This window comes from Sebastes umbrosus, chromosome 13 (genome assembly GCF_015220745.1).
Source record: "Sebastes umbrosus isolate fSebUmb1 chromosome 13, fSebUmb1.pri, whole genome shotgun sequence".
Classification (NCBI taxonomy): Eukaryota; Metazoa; Chordata; class Actinopteri; order Perciformes; family Sebastidae; genus Sebastes; species Sebastes umbrosus.
In genome coordinates this window covers 581,628-595,084 of record NC_051281.1, presented here as the reverse complement: position 1 = coordinate 595,084, position 13,457 = coordinate 581,628, and the positions used below count along the sequence as shown (strand labels likewise).

The window sequence follows — 13,457 nt, the reverse complement described above, 5'->3', positions numbered from 1 at the left end:
ATGTTCCATATTTGTACACCAGTTTATCTGCAGGAGGACTGACCATGTTCTGTTTGTTCAGGTGAAGATGATTAACCTGTCTGGTATCATGGGAATGAATCTGAGAATTAGATTTAAAGAAGTTGCTAAACGATGATGTCAAAGAAGAAGGAAAGAACATATATTTATATATAAACACATATCTGATGAATATTTATGTCATAAACTGAAAGATTGTTCAGTTTCCTGAACACTACACTGTAAACAATCTCTGTTAATGTACAGCAGGATTTCAACAGTATTAACCTGTTATTGCTAAAAACAGTGTTTTACTGTTAATACAAAAGAAAACCTGTTAAATTATAACTATAACTATAATGCATTCTTAAAAAACATCCCTTTCCTGCTGATCAGCTGTCTAAAGTCTCATCAGTAACAGCTTCATGCAGGATTTGTTGAGTTCTGGGACCTGATCTGCTCATGTGAGGCTTGTTCATGAACATGATTGTAGAATCAGTGAATTATCTTTATTGTTCTTCATCACATGTTGTTCTGGTTTCATTCTGTGCTTGTAGCAGCTAGAGACACACAACAAGTCTATCATAGCCTTTTTCCTAACAACCTTTAATTATATTTAGTGTGACTATTCCTATGTCTGTAACCTGCTAAGTCTATTCATCTAGGCAAAAAATAATGTTTATTAAAATGTATGTAAAAAATAAATAGTGCATTAAAACAAATCAGTAAGATAATGTAAAAGAAAGGTGAAAAACAGCTTTATAATGTATCTTTAAACAGTGAATTAACTTTAAAATACTGTGAAATTAATAAATAAAACTGTATTTTTCATTAACAGTACAAAGCTGTAAATTTCAGCGACAGTATAATAATGTTAATTTTACAGTAACATAAGGCAACCCTGCTGCCATCAGTTCTTTACTGTTATTTCACTGGGAAATTCTTAACAGAGTAGAGCAGAAGCCTCCTCAGAGTTTGACAAAGTTTTGAATCTTACAAATCGTTTTTGCAACAAATACAGTTTATAAAGATTGGAGGGTTATGTATTATATATAACAATATTACCATAAATCAAATAGGGATAAGTCATGGAATAATATAATGTTAATAAACAAGAAAGATTTATGAAACTTCTCAGTTTGCTGATGATTCCTAGTGACTTCAGTTTTATTACAAATAAAATGTAAATGTTTTTTCCAATTTAATTTTTCATCAACTAAAATGCCTAAAAAATTAGTTTGAGAGACTTCATTTATTTTCCATCTACTGACATTCTCGTATAATCCCTAACAAACCTCCTGCCCCTTCCACCAAATATTAGGAAACACATTTTACATTAAAATCTGTTCATCAGAATGAAGGATTGTGGCTCATTGGTGAGTTGGAATATATAGGAATATATATAGTATATAATCTATATATATAGTGTTATTTACCCACAGTGCCTCTAATGTTATATTAATATCATTTAGTCGTTTTTAAACTGCTCTGAGTGGATCAGGATAGATAGAATCCCTTTAGATATAAATAATATGCAGGTTTATAAATAAAATCTAAAATAATTAATAAGTATTACTTTTATTTATAAATAATCATTGTGTCACACATCCGTGCATCATGGCCTATTTAATATTTTAAGCACATTTTGCGGACTATGATTTAACACAAGCTACATATAAACTTTATTGATCGGGTGTAAAAGCAGCAGAAGTGCACGAACACATGCATGTAAATATAAATATCTGCGTGCAACATTATGAATATCTACCTGTGAAGCATGTTAAAAACAAAACAAATCAAAGGTATTAATTATGATAAACACCAAACTAAAATAATCACAAAGGAAGAAATAAAAATGCAATAAAAATAAATGAATAAATAAATAAATGAATGACTCAATAAATAAATAAATATGTCATTAATTGTAGCAGAAATAATATTAAAAATAGTGTAGGCATTAATTAATTGATAAATTGTGACATGAATTGTTATTTCTGTTTTATTTTGCTTTATTTATTTATGTATTTATTTTTATTTATTTCTTTTCAAAATGAATTAATTAATTTTTTCGTTATTTATTTTTTCATTCATTATTTATTTGTTTATGTATTTGTGTTTTTTTTATTTATTTTTTTTAAATATATGTATTTATTTATGCACAATTTCCCTTTTTGCATTTCACCCTTTATTCATTTACTCTTCTGTTTATTTTTTTCTTTTATTTGTTTATGTATTTATTTTTATTATTTATTTAAAGAAAAATGCATTTATTTTGTATTTATTTATGCATATATGTTTTTTTTATTTTTTAATATTTATTTTTAAATGTATGTATTTATTTATGCACAATTTTCCCTTTGCATTTCACCCCTTATTTATTTCCCCAAACTTATTTATTTCTGTAATTAACTTCCCCTTTGACCTCTGGCATCATCTCTTGTTTAATCTTCTTGTTTCTGTATTTCAGGAAGTGTAAAGAGTCCCGAGCCGTCAGACTTCTACCAGCCTCAGTATCGCTGCAGTAAAGGAACTCTTTCTCTGCGCTTCTCACTCATCAGACACACAGATCTGCGTCTGGAAGGTGTGTTTGATCCGTCCACCTCTTTAGAGAAAGGAATGAAGGCGGTCGTTGTCAGAAGAAGACTCTAATGTTTCTCCTCATGTTGGTCCAACAGATGGGAGGCGGTTGTTGTCGCTGCCTGCCGGGTGTCACAGTTCCATTCATGTCTCTAGAGGCTGGTTGATGGTGAAGCTTCTCTCTACTGGCTGCTACACAGCAACACCGGTAACATGTTCATTTATCTGTCCACACTAATCACCACGAATCCTCAGGCTCCATCTGACCTCCTCATCTCTAGTCCCATGATGCCTTGTGTTGATCAGGGTTCATCCTTTCACTGAAACCACATCTGACAGAGTTGATGATATGATACAGGTGGAGAGATTTAGAGGTGACATGTTCCTTCATTACCATGAAGACTAACACTGTAGTTTATTTTGACTCAATCCCACATATATATATATATATATATATATACAGAATATACTGTACCTATGTGATTTATTGTAGTAGTTATAGAGTTCAAAACAAGTTTGATTAAAATATTTAATCACAAATGAATCACACATTTTTTTTTCTGTTCTAAATGTTCCTTAAAGGGAGATTAGTCCAGTATTTAATCCTCTTATCAACATGGGAGTAGACAAATATGCTGCTTTATGCAAATGTATGTATATATTTATTATTGTAAATTAATGAACAACACAAAACAATGACAGATATTGTCCAGATACCCTCACAGGTACTGCATTTAGCATAAAACAATATGCTCACATCATAACATGGTTAACAAAAAAAGTCAGACAAAGGTCCAAAAAAAAGTTTAAAAAAGGGGCCGAGAAAAAGTAAAAAAAAAAAAATGTCAGAAAATGTCAGAAAAAATGATAAGAAATTGCCGAAAAAAAGTTAAAAAATAAAATGACAGAAAAAAAGTCCGACAAATGTATGGCAAATGTCCGAAAAAAGTAAAAAAAAAAAAAAAAGGACAGAAAAAGTAAAAAAAAAGTCAGAAAAATGTTTGAAAAATGTCTGAAAAATGCGACATGGTTGGTACCGATGGATTCATCAGGTCTTGTTTAGTTTCATATGATACCAGTGTCTTCACTCTAGCTTTAAAACTGAGCCGCTACAACCTAAAAATGTTGCTTTAACTTGTTATTACTGTGTTAACTCTGAGTGTCTTATACATTATATTATATTATATTATATTTCATTATATTATTTTATATCATATTATATTATATTATATAATATAATATTATTTTATATTATATTATATTATTTTATATCATATTATATTATTTTATATCGTATTACATTATATTATATCATATTATATTATATAATATAATATAATATTATTTTATATTATATTATATTATTTTATATCATATTACATTATATTATATTATATTATATTATATTATATTATATTATATTATATTATATTATACTTAATAAAATTAATAATTAAACAGATTAACACAACTCCAGCCTGATAAAATTTTATCAGGCTGGAGTTGTGTTAATGTGTTTAATTGCTCTCAGAGGACCGGAGCGGTAATGACCTGTTGACCACCTCTGACTTAATGACTTCACTCTGACTTTACTTCTTGCCACACACAGTACATGTGTGTTTATTATAATAATACATCAGTGGGTCCCGTGAGGTCGGCTACCGGTGACCTCTGGGTCATCATTATCTGGTTATCTGGTGGCTGCAGTCGGGCCGGTCCCCCCCACCCCCCCGAGGCCTGGAGGTGGCTCGCTAATGACTCTCATTACAGAACCATTACATCAGCTGTGGGCTGCTGTGGACGCCGTGTCGGTGTCAGATAAATAGATTGCATCATACTAATTAACACACACACACACACACACACACACACACACACACTAAAACAATACCTTACATCCCGATGAAGCTGCAGTTTCTGATAACTTCATGTCACCATGTTTTCACCTCTTTGACCTCTTTGACCTCTTTGACCTCTTGGTACCGTGCACTGTGTACAGTAAATAAACCAGTGGTGGAACGTAACAACTACATTTACTCAAGTACTGCACCCAAGTACAAATCTGAGGTACTTGTACTTCACTTTCCCATTTCACACTACCTCATACTTCTTTTACACCACTTTGTTTATTCAGGAGCTACAGTTGATTTCACAAATAAAATATAAAATACTAATGAAATAAAACAATCAATAGTATTCTATTCATATAATATATAATAGTATACAACACACATGGGGTATTTTCCTGTATTGAGTACTTTTAATATATTCTGTCAATAGTACTGTGCTTTTACTAAAGTCATGTTTTCAATGCAGGACTTTTACTGTAACAGAGTATTTTTACAACGTGGTGTTAGTACTTTTACTTAAACATGAGTACTTCCTCCACCACTGAAATCACAGTACATTGATCAAACAGAAAATTACAAGTTGTAATGATGCAAAATTAGAAAGTTTTCTAACTTTGTAGTATTAGTACCACAGAACTATAAAGTTATATTAAGACAAAATAAGATAAGATAAAACTTGATAAGATATTACTTGATTTTTTTCTCAATACATTGATCAAACAGAAAATTACAAGTTGTAATGATGTCAACTTAGAAAGTACTGTAACTTAGTAGTATTAGTACCACAGAACTACAGTATAAAGTTATGTTAAGATAGGACAAGACGAGATCAAACTTGATTTATTCCTCGGGAAATTGTTAAACTTTTGAACTTAACTTTTTTCCTTGAAACTTCAAGTTTTTCTCAACTTTTCCAGTTTTAAAGTGTGATATTAGTACTTTTACTTAAACATGAGTACTTCCTCCACCACTGAAATCACAGTACATTGATCAAACAGAAAATTAAAGTTGTAATGATGTCAAATTAGAAAGTACTCTAACTTAGTAGTAGTAGTACAAAAGTATGAAGTTATGTTAAGATGAACTTTATTTATTCCGAGGGAAATTGTTAAAGTTTTTAACTTAACTTTTTTATTTGAAACGTCAGGTTTTTCTCAACGTTTTCATTTCTACAGTGTGCAAAATTAATACGTAATGTCACATCACAAGCAACGCAAGACATAATTCGTTTACTAAAATCATGTTTATTAATTAAATTTCCACACTGCTGAGTCATAATCTGTAACAACAACAACAACAACAACGAGAACAGAAAGAGAACAGGAGCCTGAGGTCTGTACTACGAAGCAGGATTTGTGGTTATCGAGGTAACTTCAGGGTTAACTCTGAGTTTTCGGTACTACGAAGCTGGTTCACTTCTTATCGAGGTAGATCACCATGGTTACTGATGCTGAACAGCTAACCTGCTCCGGAGCAGGTTATGTTCCAGATCAGAGATCAACTCCTATGAAAGCACCTCCTACTGACCAATCAGAGCTCTGTGAGCAGATTGTATGATAATATTACACACATATGAAGACGTTTAAGTCATAATCCAGACTAAAAACAACACAGTTTAAACTGACAGATACAGGAAGGACAGCTGACTTTATGCTGTGGGTGTTTACCGCTTTTAAATATATTTTTATATATATTTTTTTACTTGCTCTTCAGAGAGGAGGAAGCAGCTGAAAGGAGGTTTAAATACTCATTGACACCATTTGTCATCCATAGGGTGAAAAGAAGTGTATTCTATTCATCTATAATTCTCTTAAACACTATTTATATTTAGACAATTACACTTTACTTTTGAGTATTCCATTAAATTAATAAATCTGTTAATTTACGTATTCACACATCTGGAGTTTTTTCTTTTTCCAGCTGTCCTTCCTGCATTTAGCAGCTTCATCTGTGTTACTTTTAGCCTGGATTAAGTGTTTAATTTCTTCGCATTTGTCTAATATAGTTTACTCTTTGTTAAATGTGTCTCTCTGCCTGTCTGTCAGTAGTCTTGTTCATGTGTGTGATTGGTCAGATTCTGCAAACACCTCCTCGTTCGTGTGAACGCGCTCTTAACGAGATTGGAAAACCCTGGGTTGATTTACTGAGTTGATAACCAGCTTCGTAGTACAGTTTAGCGAGATCTCGTTTGTTAAGTTAAGTGAAGCCAGATAACGAGAAGATACCCTGGGTATGTTGAACTCGCTTCGTAGTACAGGCCTCTGTTTCACAAAAGCAGAATAAAGATATCCAGGATAAGAGAGAAAGTGAGGCTTGACCTAGTCTAGTCAGTTCATCCTGGTTTAACTGGTTTCATGAAGGCCAAGCCAGGCTGAGGAGGAGCGACTAGGTTCAGCCAGGTGAAAGTAATTCAGATAGATGCGCGTTCACTACTTTCCCTAATAGACCACGAGGTCGATCTCAGATCTACTGATGCTGAAATGGAGGTAACGCGTTCTGCGTACTTTAAACCTCAGTGAGAAACAGCTTCTAATGGAAGATTACGAGGAAATTAAGCATATAATATGTAGAAAAGGAGATGTTGCTGTCGGCTGCTGTAATAAAACAGTGAGATAAAAACGTAGCAGATAATAGCGGAGCGACTCAATGCGTAAGTAGCCTAAAAATAGCTGATAACATTACATTCACTCACCACTGCTGTTAACTGAAACCGTCATAATTAAACCATTCAAGGAGTTACTGTCACTTCACCTTATAAGTGAGCAGTGGAAGTAAATTATTTAGGAAATTTATCATGAAGATTAATTACAACCACTAATGCACAATGCTAGAATACGACGATACCATATACTGTATATATAATAATGATTTATACATTATGTTACATACTGTACATGCTTACAGTGTGCACTGGAATGATCACTTACTTCTCTTTCTAATTTCCTCAATGCCTTTTTATCTCCAGATCTCGGTCCAAGTCCTGCAGGTTTTTTTTGTGGTTTTAAACGTTGACTCTTTTTAAATAAATCACTTTTTTCATTGATATTTGCACCTCTGCAAACTATATTTGCTTTTTAAGTGTGTGCTGTATGCCTACATACAGTACATCTGACTGTTTGTCAGTTCTTTAAAACACATTAATTAGCACAGCAGGAATTGTGCATGGTCTGCCCTATTACAACCATTATTTATATAGAAAGAAAGAAAGAAGGCTGGATGTAGCCTATATGTCAATGGAAATACTTATTTAGTCCATAATGGATAAGAAGGCAGTGATGTGGTGCTCATGGAAAACATAATTTTTAACAGGACCCAGATATTGTACAGCCTGAGAGCAGCCTGGCATCGTAGTGAGTGTAGGACATCCGCACCATGCAGAGTTAACAACTGATATGTGATTTACAGAATTCACAAACTGTCAGATGTTTGTACAGCACACACTGAACAACACACACTGAACAAAACACACTGAACAAAACACACTGAGGGGGATAGACAGAGAAGTAAGTGATAATTTCAATGTACACTGTCAGTAGACACAGTAACAGGATGTATTAATATTTGCTATTTCTTTCTCTCCAAGCAGACCAGTGATCCAAGAAACATAAAAGGTTAAAGCATTGTTGTGTCCTCTCCCTGTTGTTTCATGAATATAAAGTACACTATATAGATATAGGTATATATACATTATATAATATACAGAACACTATATAGTTGCTGGTCCAGTGAACTTTATCAGCCATTTCTAATCAATAATATATTCATCAAACCTCAAACAACAATATGAACAGCAGTCTTCAGAAACACAATATAACCCTAATAATGATCATCACATGAATGATTAAAAAAATAGAAATGAATGATGATCACAATGTTAAAATAACAGTACTGAACTGAATGATGGGATGTATTCAGTTAGTACTTATTTTTATTAGCCTGCATTAAAACACGGTTGTAGCCGTCAGCTTCTACCGGGGTTCACTTCATCACACAAAGTCAATGGGAGGCGGTATCCAGCTCTCCTGCTCTTTATTAAGCACACATGAGACGCGCGTGGCGTGTTGTTTTTTATTTTGGCGTCCATGTTAACAGATTAGAGTGGACAGACGCGCGTCTATTTTATAGAATAGAAGGCTCGCCTATTTTACACGCGAGCCGCTCGCGTCTCGGCTGCGTTCCTGCTTTCATTTCACAATAAAAGCCCTCAGGCGTTTTTTCTATAGACAGAATCCCTTCATTTGTTAACACGGGGCTTTTATTCTGAAATATGAGCAGTCAGTGCTGTGGAACAAGCAGTCACTTTGAGAGCTCCAAGAATTGATAAAGTTTGGGGTTTAAATCAACACTTCCTGCTTTCATTTCGAAATAAAAGCCCTAAAGCGGGTTTTCTTTGCACAGAATTCTTTCATTTGTTAACACGAGGCTTTTATTCTGAAATATGTGCCGGACAGTGATGTGGAACAAGCAGTGACTTGGAGAGCTCCATGAATGAATATAGTACGGAGTTTTAATTGTGGATTATTACTATTATTTACAAATTACCACACGTTGCTGAACCTTTCTCTGTCTAAAATAAATATAAATGATATTTATCATGAAGTTAAATGGCCATTAAAAGGCAAACTCTATGCAGAAAGAAAGGGCTGACAGCAGCAGCAGAAACACAGCTGACAGGCAGCCGACACGCAGCCGACACGCAGCCGACACGCAGCCAACACACGTCTAGTGTGAACACCAGAAGCCTGCATCACGCAGCCACCATGGGACGCAGCCGCCAGGCGCTCTTGATGCGGGTAGTGTGCCCACGGCTTGAGCTACCTGAGCTACCTGAGCCACTCCACCACTCTCTCCCCTGCAGCTGAGCAGTGACCGAGCTCTCCCTCCACCATGGTATTTTTAATGCAGGCTACTAAAAATAAGGCTAAATACATGCATAAGATCATAGACTAACTGTAAAAACACACTGGTTTCTGATCGGAGTGACGGCTGACTGAACAGATGAGACACCAGGATAAGTTAAGCCCGGCTGTTATTCTGGTCTGGAGCAGGCTAGCTGCACAGAATAAATCTCCATGGTAACTGATGTGCCACTGCGTAATGTGAAACCGAGTCGAGGCTAAACTGAGCCAGGATAACTGGAAAACCCCGGCTTAATCCGTGACCTTGGTTTTGTGAAACAGGCCTCTGACGTGTGTTTAAAACAGTTTAGACTTTAAACATTAACCATCAACATTTTAAATTGTTCAAGTTTTCAACATTTTAAATCGTCATTTATCGTCACTTTATGATCATTATAAACTTAATCAATATGAATAGAAGCAATGATAGCAGGCCTGGACTAATGCAAAAATGCAAAAAGAAATGCTAAATTACAGATATGTTCACAAGCACAATATCACAACTTCTCTTCCCAAGTTGATTCTATGTTTTTAAACAATTAATAAATGGCTTTAGCACTTAATGGTGCTCTGCAGGAAAAAGGAGATCTGACTTCATGGAGATAATATAGAAAATAAAGAGCTGTAGAAGCACTTTTTATTCATATTATTTCATTTTTATTTGTTCCGCTCATAGTAGTGCACAATAAAAGGAAAAAAAGGAGATTCAGGATGAAAACACAACTCTAGTTACACATTATATAACCTAAAAGGAGCAGAGAGAAGAAATAACATCAACTGTTTTTGATCCCTTACTCAAAAAACATTAATAAACAATAGAAATAGACAATTATAGTTATCAACGAATACTTACAGCAACATGAGAAGAAGAATCCACACACAATAATTAAAACAACTAAGGAAACACGCCACTTCATAAAGTCTCATTATTCTTTCTTTATACATTTTCTTGAACAGAAACATATTTATACCACCTTTTAAATTATTCTGTAGAGGGTTTGACGCCGACCACTGAAATCTGTTTTAAAGTACTCCGTGCACACTGATGCTTAAAATTAAATTTCCTTCTATGATCCTCTGAAATAAAAACAGTCTGTATGTGATTATTAATTCATTCATGAAGCCTGAATTATGGACGTGCAACTGACTTATTCTTCAATCTGAAAGCTGTGTTTAAGTTCTTTTAAGCAGATTTTGTGTGTAATAATAAAACTAAAAGATGGTATAAACTGGTATAAACAGAAAACATATCTAAATAACAGTTACAGAACAAGAGATCTACTGTGAGTGTGTGGAGATTTATTGTCCGGTTGACGTTAGATTCCCAGACCTGGATGATAATTCATCTCAAAGTGATCTCTTTTCATGTAGAGCAGGTCTAGACCTTACTCTGTGATAATATAATATACCTATAATATAATTTGAATGTCAAATGAATGTCTAAAACGTGTTAACGTGTTATGCATATGAACTCTCCCTGATTGGAACACATGGCATTGTGTATAATAGAAAATAATAATAATAATCCAAATAAATAAATAAAGTAAATAATAATAAAAAAGGATTAAATGCAAAAAAATGACTGTAAAAAAAAAAGAAATATGAAAATGCGGTATAAGACAGAGTATGGTACATTTCTCACAATAAATAAATACATAAATAAATAATTAAATCACCTTAGCCTCACACTCACACTTAGACACTTAGAACAAACTCAGAAGCTTTCTTTCTCCTTTGTTAATGTTAATAATAATAATAATAATAATAATAATAATAATAATACATTTACTTATATAGCACCTTTCAAAACAGATGTTACAAACTGCTTCACAAGACAATAAAAGCGGATAAAGTAAAAAAATATGGTAACTGTCACAGAACATCACAGAACATATCAATAATAATAAAGTGGTAAAAGGGTGATAAAAACAAATATATATGTACACATAAATGTGTATAGATGTACACATGAATACACAAAAAGATGTATACAAAAAAAAACATGTGTATATATATATATGCATATATATATATACATGTTTTTTTGTTTGCTACTTTTGAACTCTATTCAGAATGCTAAAGATTTGTTAAGACGGTAGAAATATGGAATACACCTTGTAACCTTAAAGACAGATCTGGTAATCTTCTTCAGAAACATTTTTTACTATCCTTGTCGAAATTCTCATTTACATCCCGACAGCAATCAATAAATCAAATGCTCTGACGAAAAATAAAGAAAGATCTGTAGCTGTCGCAGGACTGTAATAAGCCCATCCAATTATTTTATTATATTATTATATTTATTATATCTGGCAGGTGGCAGGTGCTGATTTCATTCTCTGCACACGCGTCACCACACATAAGCACATTATAAAAACGCATAAGCATATTTAGACATATAACATTAGGACCTTATAAGAATGCAATCCTAAAAAAGTTGATGCAGAATTCCAGAGTTTGAAAGCAGACGATACTGATGATATAAAAACGGTATTAGTGTGATTTGACCTGACAAAACAACATCCTGAGGTGCTTTGAGATTTCCGTCATTTTCAGTCCGTATATGATCGGATTAAAGAGCGGATGATACATAATTATCTGTAAAGTCATTATCAAACGCGCAGTTTTTGGAATATCTGATCCGAGTCGAACCGTGACGACGTCGTAAGTGACGAAACAGGAGTAGTTGATGAGAACCAGCAGGTGGGGTAAACAGGTCTGAGCAGCTTTCCTCCTGACTTCTCTACTGCTGCGATAGGTTATTATGAGTATCCTGCTGTACGTGAACAGGATGAAGAACACAGGGAGAAACGCCACATTTAGCAATATGAGCACACCGTATATAGAGAGCGGTTTCGAGCGCACACACTGAGTGTTGTAAAGTAAGTTATTGCAAAAAATCCCTTTCAAAGTAAAGCTGCAGAGTTTGTTGTAGAGTGAAACGGCCACGGTCGTCTCAAACGCAGGAACAAGCCAAGATAAAACCAGGAACATGCAGACGGTTGTTTTCTTCATGATGGTTGGATACTGCAGAGGTTTACATATAGACACATACCTGTCATAGGCCATGGCTGCCAGCAGTAAGAACTCTGAATAGATCAGAGTGTAATACATGATAGCTTGAACAAAACAGGCTGAATAAGATATGATCTGTTTCTCAGATAAGAAGTCAACCAGAAGCTTTGGGTAGATAGCAGTGCTGAAAAGAACAGAGTTGATTAACAAAGCCGCGATGAAAACGTACATAGGCTCGTGGAGGTTTTTGTGAATGCAGATGAGACACACGATACAAGAATTGCTGCAGATTATTAGAATATACACCGTAAACGTGATCACGAAATAAAGATATTTATATTTGTGCAGTTCCACATGCCCATCAAGAGTTATGTATGTCACATTTGATCCATCATCTATCAAAATGTTCATCACTAATGCAGACAGATCATACAACAGGCAGAGATATCAACTGAAGAACACATGTCTCACCGTGTATATTGCAGGACCATATTACCTGAACCGGTCTTATTCGTTCACAGACACCAAAGTTACTCGTGTTTGAGTCTGTGTGATGTCACTATGAGACTGTTTCACCCTCATTAAACTAACATGTAAACAACTTCAGCAAACTCAAGAGACCAGAGCCCACAGGTATTGTTTGACCTCCTAACTGGGTGGTGTTCCCTCATCAGAGGTGGAAGAAGTAGACTGTCAATCGATTTAAATATTTAATCACCATTAAACGCAGTTTTATCTGTTCTAAATGAACCTTAAAGGGAGATTAGTCAAGTATTTAATCCTCTTATCAACATGGGAGTGGACAAAAATGCTGCTTTATGTAAATGTATGTATATATTTATTATTATAAATCAATTAACAACACAAAACAATGACAGATATTGATCCAGAAACCCTCACAGGTACTGCATTTAGCATAAAACAATATGCTCCAATCATAACATGTCAAACTGCAGCCCAACAGGCAACAACAGCTGTCAGTGTGTCAGTGTGCTGACTTGACTATGACTTGCCCCAAACTGCATGTGATTATCATAAAGTGGGCATGTCTGTAAACGGGAGACTCGTTGGTACCCGTTGAACCCATTTACATTCACTGATCTGGAGGTCAGAGGTCAAG

At 34.2% G+C, this 13,457-nt stretch overlaps 1 protein-coding gene across 1 annotated transcript; it reads right to left on the bottom strand.

Moving 5' to 3' along the window:
• Positions 1–11,815: 11,815 nt before the first annotated feature.
• LOC119500386 (olfactory receptor 2AT4-like) lies at positions 11,816–12,748 on the bottom strand. Its single transcript, XM_037790093.1, has one exon. The coding sequence runs from the start codon at positions 12,746–12,748 to the stop codon at positions 11,816–11,818; it is 933 nt and encodes a 310-aa protein (XP_037646021.1).
• Positions 12,749–13,457: the final 709 nt, after the last annotated feature.

Bases quoted from the DNA above. Each gene is read 5' to 3' on its own strand.
- LOC119500386 (XM_037790093.1), bottom strand. From the start codon at position 12,748: ATGAACATTTTGATAGATGATGGATCAAATGTGACATACATAACTCTT.